This window comes from Sapajus apella, unplaced genomic scaffold, assembly GCF_009761245.1.
Source record: "Sapajus apella isolate SASKATOON/1434 unplaced genomic scaffold, GSC_monkey_1.0 scaffold12, whole genome shotgun sequence".
Lineage (NCBI taxonomy): Eukaryota > Metazoa > Chordata > Mammalia > Primates > Cebidae > Sapajus > Sapajus apella.
This window is the reverse complement of record NW_022436952.1, coordinates 31875040-31880833: the sequence shown is the minus strand read 5'-3', so window position 1 is coordinate 31880833 and position 5794 is coordinate 31875040. Positions and strand designations below refer to the sequence as shown.

Below are 5794 nucleotides of genomic sequence, written 5' to 3'. Positions count from 1 at the left end.
TTTTAGAACCTCGGGCTTTGGTCCTCGCTGGGGTCGCCCCTGGCCTGCGTCACCAGATTGTTTTCTGCTCACAGCTGGTTGGAAGAGTCTATAAAGGGATTCCAATGAATATCCGGGGCCAGGTGTGGTCAGTCCTCCTGACATTCAGGAAATCAAGGCAAAGAACACCAGGAAATACCAGGTACGCTCAGCCCAAGCACAGCAAACAGGCCAGGCCATGTCAGGGGCCCAGGTCTCCAGCTGGAGGGAACGTCAAGCCCCACTTGGGAGGAGGGTGGGGTGGTCAGATGTACACCCTGGGCATGGACAGTAACATAGGCACCACAGAAGAGCTTGGCTTTGGTGACCCTCCCTGGCTTCAGAAACAAGCCAAAAAGCAGCTTTCTGCAGAAGGAAACCTTCCTTCTTTCCTTCCTTCCAGAAGTGCTGACTATGGGCTGACGGCCTTTGGGGCAGGGAGTCTTTCGTCTGGTCTGAGGCTGCTTCCTCCTCTTGGCCCTGCCCTACAGGTCATGAAGGAAAAGGGGAAGAGGTCCTGTCAACACATCCGCCAGATCGACCTGGACGTGAGCAAGACACTCACAAACCATCTTCTATTCAGGGATCAATACAGAGTCAACTAAGCCCACGGGAGCCACAGGGCCCCAGCGGAGATGGGGTGAGCCAGAGGGATGGGGACTTCCCCAGAGCAGAAGCCGAGGTCTCCAGAAGGGATGACAGAGCTGCCAAGGGCTCTCCTGGCCCAGGGAGCAGCCGGCACCATGGACCGAGCAGCTCCCATGTTCCAAGCCCTGGGCCAGGCTGGAACATGCGGGGCCAGAATCCACGAGGATCCTGAGGAGACAGGGCAGCAAACAAAACCATGCACAATGGTGAAAAGTGCTCTCCCTGACCCACGGGAATCCCTGGTAGCACCCACGGGAGGGTGGCAGGATGGAGGCCTCGTGAGCCTCCCTAGGCGGCACTGACATCACCAAACGCTGTGGCATTCAGAATCCTGAAAACTCATCCAGGTCTGCTGGGAATGTGACATGGCACAGCCATTTCGGCAGTCAGTTGGACAGTGTCTCACAGAGGCCAATACACTTGAAACAAATGTCCCCAAAGTGTCACAGATATTGAACCCACTGACTTGGAAACTGACGTCCACATGAAACCCACATGCCACATTCACTGCTTCATTCATTATCACGCACACACGGAGCCTTTGGGGACAACCTTCAGCATGGGAATGGGACGAGGAAGGATGGTCCTCCCTTCAAACAGAAGACTCAGTGAGAAAAGGGAACAAGCCAGTGATGTCTGCACGAATATGGGTGGTTCCTAGATGCATTTTGCTAAGGGAAAGAAGCCAGAAACAATAAGCTACCTCTAGGATTCCCATTCATAGGCCATTCTGGAAAAGGCCAAACCAGAGGGACTGAGAACCGGTCTGGGTGACCAGGGGCTGACGGAATGGGGGAGACTTGGAGGATGAAGGAGTCGCTCCAGCAGGGGCTGGAGCGGTGGCCAGGAGACTCTGCTCATCGGGTTAGAACCGTGGTGGAACTGTACACCCAAAGACTGAACTGGCGTGTGTGCAAACTGAAAAAAAAATCAGAGCAAAAATGATTAATCAACTCACCATCCAACTGGGCCGTTTGCATTTCACAGATGTGGATTTTACTGAAACCTTTCTTAAACAGTCAAAGGCCTGAGGAACTCACTGCTTATCTGGTGAATCACCTGAACATGAAATGGGATTTGTTGTTAGACTTTGTAGACAAAGTGAAACTAACAGCATCTGCACAAAAGAAACAAAAGCCCCCTTTCTCTGTTTCCCAGGCTGTGGGAACTATTCCACATCCTGCTGGCGTATTCAGAGTATAACCTGGTGAGTATTCCCGGGCAGTGACCATATTCCCAGGTCATATTCCCTTATTCACTGGCGTGGGTGTCTACTGGGGGTGTCACTGCTTCTTTCAAAGTCAGTATTTGTGACCCACCAGGATATAGAGGGCATGACTCTAGCTCACCACTGGCATAAACCTCCAAGCAAGGGGGTGGTCTCAAGGGGTATCCAACTGAGACACAAAGGAGTCAGGGCCCCGACTCCTGGTGTCACCTGGGCCTGACCACCACTTCTCAGAGCAAGAAATGACACCTTCCTCCTGGGGCTGCCCCAAAGCCCAGGAGCTTGGTGGTGTCGAACACAGGACGGTGCTCTCAGAGACATTTTGACAAGTTGCTGAAGTGCCCGATGGACATGGCTCTTGTCATGAAATGAAATGAATTTGCATCCTGAGAAAGCCTCTTCTTCAGAGGAAGCCTCCCCAGTCATCTCTGCCCTCTCTGATGACATGAGTCCTCCTAGGTGACCTCAGCACCCAGGTGATATCCTTCCATGGTGATGTCCTTCCACGGTGACTCTCGCTCTTGCAGGAGGTGGGCTACTGCAGAGACCTGAGCCATGTGGCCGCCTTGTTCCTGCTTTATCTGCCTGAGGAGGACGCATTCTGGGCACTGGCGCAGCTGCTTGCCAGTGAGAGGCGCTCCCCACAGGGTAGGTGGACGGCTGCCCCCCAGGCCTCACGCAGCCAGACCCTGGGATGGCCACCCTGGTTAGGTGATCTTGACTCTCAGTGAAGGCACTCTCCTGTATCGCTAGCTTGTTGGGAGTCTTTAGGATGTCTCTGCTGAGGGTCCCACAGGGGCACAGGGCTGACCCCCAGAGCCCAAGTCAGACACCTTCCATCCCCATCAGCAGAGGGCATCTCATCCTCCCCGTGGCCGCCCTCTGTGTCCTGGAGCCACGCCCTCCGGCTCTGATTCTGTGCAGCTAACTCTCCCCTCCCTGAGAGTCTTCCTGCCCTTCAGCTGCCCAGGCTCCAGCTGCCCTTGGTGCCCACGAATGGCTGGACCAAGCCCAGATAGCAGCATCTCCCCATCCCGTGTCCCCTCGCCCGATGCCACTTCCAGGAAATGACGAAGCCCGGCACCCACTCTGTTCTGGCTGCCCTCTGTCATGGCCTCAAAGTCAGCCTTGCCCTCCCAGTACCCTGGCCCAGGAGGCCTCCAGGAGCACCTCCAGCCAGGCTCCAGGGGATGGTCCCACCCCTCCTCCTCAGGGCCAACGCCACATGGTGGGGTCAGCAGATGGGAGGGTAGGAGGCCTCGAGGAGTGGGGGCCTCTGCAGCTGCCCAGCTCTTCCAGCTGACGACTCCACAACTTGGGAGAGGGCTCTGATTTCATGATGGGCTGGGGGCTTCTCAGGATTCCACAGCCCAAATGGTGGGACAGTCCAGGGGCTCCGAGACCATCAGGAACGTGTGGTACCCATGTCACAACCCCAGGCCATGTGGCATCTGGTGAGTTTATGGTTCTCTCGGCTCTTCCCCAGAGGCCCTGCATCATGTGGGGCTGGAGGAGCAGTGGGGCTGGTGCCCTTCTTTGGGCTGGTGACAGGCTGAGTCGCAGCCAGGGCCTGACCTGGGACATGGGGTTCTCTGTGGGCTGGGAATTGGTTTTTTTTTTTTCCAGCCCTGGAAGAGACAGAGGCACAGGGACTGGGGCCCAGCTCCCACAGAGCAGGGCTAATGGCAGTGTGTCCCCCAGGAGTGCGGGAAAGAGATGGTGTTGTGGGGAGCCCTGGACACCACCCAGTGTTCTGCACTTGGGGAGGGGTCTTCAGAGGGCCCTGGAAAAGGGAGGTTTCTAGAGCAGCCCAGGAGCCCTGAGCACCTTTGTTCCTCCCATCAGGACAAGGAAGGACTAGGTGCACAGGGTTTCCCGTTAGGCCGGCTTCTCTGGATGCTGAGTGACGGGGTAAGGAGGCACAATGAGGCCCTGGCTCAGGGACCCTCCTTGCCCTGCAGTGCCCTGCTTCCCCAGCCCAGGGGTGTGGTTTACCCCCAGCCCACAGGAGGCTCAAGCAGGTCCCCACAGGACATACAGCAAGACCCTCTGCCCAAGAGGGGTCATCCCAGGGCAGAGGACAGGACTCAGGATCACCCTCATAGGCAGACTGGGCCAGGACCCAACTCGGGAGGGCTCAGGGAAGCCTCAAGCCCTGGGCAAGCCCCTTCTCCAGAAGTCACATCCCCACTGAAATGAGTGCCCCCCATGAGGAGCTGCAAGACCTTGTCTGACCCAGCCTCCCAGAGGAGTCAGGCCACCCTGATGGGAGGGTCACTGACTCTGAGGGCTGAAGGCCCAATCAGCCCAGCTTGAGCCCCCAACCTGTCTTAATTAAAAAAACAAAAAAAAATATTGGAGTGGGACACTGTAAGGGTAAGAATGATTTAATGAAGTTATTTCACGTCCCGTGTGTGTATATACACATACAAAATGTTTCTTATTGTAGATCTTGCTCCGAAAAGTTTGGTGGCCATTATTCTAGTGCAGCAGTTTTCGATCAGAGGTGATTTTGTCTTTCAGAGGACATGTGACAATGTCTAGAGATATTTTTGACTGTCATAGCTTGGAGGGTGCCACTGGCATCTAGTGGGGTGGAGACTAGGCTGCTACTAACCCTTCTGCTATGCACAGGACAGTCCCCGCAGCAAAGAATGATTCTGCCCAAACTGACCATAGCGCTGCTGTTGAGAAACTGATTCCAGTGGAAGGGACAGGCACGTAAACACATGAAAGAGAACAGGGAAGGGAATTACAGGGCAGGTGGCAAGTGAGCTTGGGAGGGGAAGGGCAAAGTGAGGGAACCACAGTTACTGACTCACCAGCTCTACTGGGCACTGACCTGAGTGGAAAAAAAAAATTTTTTTTTTTGAAATGGAGTCTCAATCTGTCTCCCAGGCTGGAATGCAATGGAGCAATCTTGGCTCACTGCAACCTTCACCCCCCAGGTTCAAACAATTCTCCTGCCTCAGCCTCCCGAGCAGCTGGGACTACAGGTATGTGCCACCATGCCCAACTAACTTTTTTATTTTTAATAGAGACAGGGTTTCACCATGTTAGCCAGGATGGTCTCGATCTCTTGATCTAAAGATGAGACACATACATTAAAAAAGAGAGAGAACGAAAAGACAGAACGCGAGATCACGAGGTAAGGAAAGGGAGACCATCCTGGCTATCACCGTGAAACCCCGTCTTTAGTAAAAATATAAAAAATTAGCCAGGTGTGGCACCTGTAGTCCCAGCTACCTGGGAGGCTGAGGCAAGAGAATCACTTGAACCCGGGAGGCGGAGGTTGCAGTGAGACAAGATCACACTACTGCACTCCAGCCTGGGCGACAGAGTGAGACTCTGAGAAAAAGAAAAGAGAGGGAAAAAAAAAGGAAGGAAGGAAGAAAGAGAAAAAGAAAGAGAAAGAAAAGGGAGGACAAAAGGAAGAGAGACAGAAAAAGAAAAGGAAGGAAGGAAGAAAGAAAGAAAAGGAAGGAAAGAACGACCAGGTGAGGTGGCTCACGCCTATAATCCCAGCACTTTGGGAGGCCGATGTGGGAGGATCACCTGAGGTCGGAGTGTGAGACCAGTGTGCCCAACATGGCGAAACCCCGTCTCTGCTAAAAATACAAAAAATTAGCCGGGCGTAGTGGCACATGCCTGTAATCCCAGCTACTCGGGAGGCTGAGGCAGGAGAATTGCTTGAACCCAGGAGGTGGAGATTGCAGTGAGCCGAGATCGTGCCACTGCACTCCAGCCTGGGCAACAAGAGCAAGACTCCATCTGGAAAATAAAAAAGAAAAAGGGCCAAGAGTGGAGTATTACAATTTAAGACATCTAGTACAAAGCGACACAGTTAGGGGTATGAACAAGTGAAAGTCTTGGAATAGAAAGCAAAGAACGCTGTTTATT

General features: G+C 53.9%; 1 protein-coding gene across 1 annotated transcript; it reads left to right on the top strand.

Moving 5' to 3' along the window:
- Window positions 1-761: 761 nt before the first annotated feature.
- Window positions 762-3450, top strand: LOC116552672 (carabin-like). Its single transcript, XM_032279381.1, has 4 exons — window positions 762-908; window positions 1778-1873; window positions 2422-2542; window positions 3254-3450. Exons 1-4 carry the CDS (start codon window positions 762-764, stop codon window positions 3448-3450), a joined length of 561 nt encoding a protein of 186 aa, XP_032135272.1.
- The last annotated feature ends 2344 nt before the right edge of the window (window positions 3451-5794 follow it).

What these genes read in the sequence shown, in the direction of transcription:
- LOC116552672 (XM_032279381.1), top strand. Translation starts at nt 762, where the DNA reads ATGGACCGAGCAGCTCCCATGTTCCAAGCCCTGGGCCAGGCTGGAACA. An exon ending in CGTATTCAGAGTATAACCTG is followed by an intron (nt 1,874 to 2,421) that starts GTGAGTATTCCC and finishes TCGCTCTTGCAG; the next exon opens with GAGGTGGGCTACTGCAGAGA. An exon ending in TGAGAGGCGCTCCCCACAGG is followed by an intron (nt 2,543 to 3,253) that starts GTAGGTGGACGG and finishes GGGGCTTCTCAG; the next exon opens with GATTCCACAGCCCAAATGGT.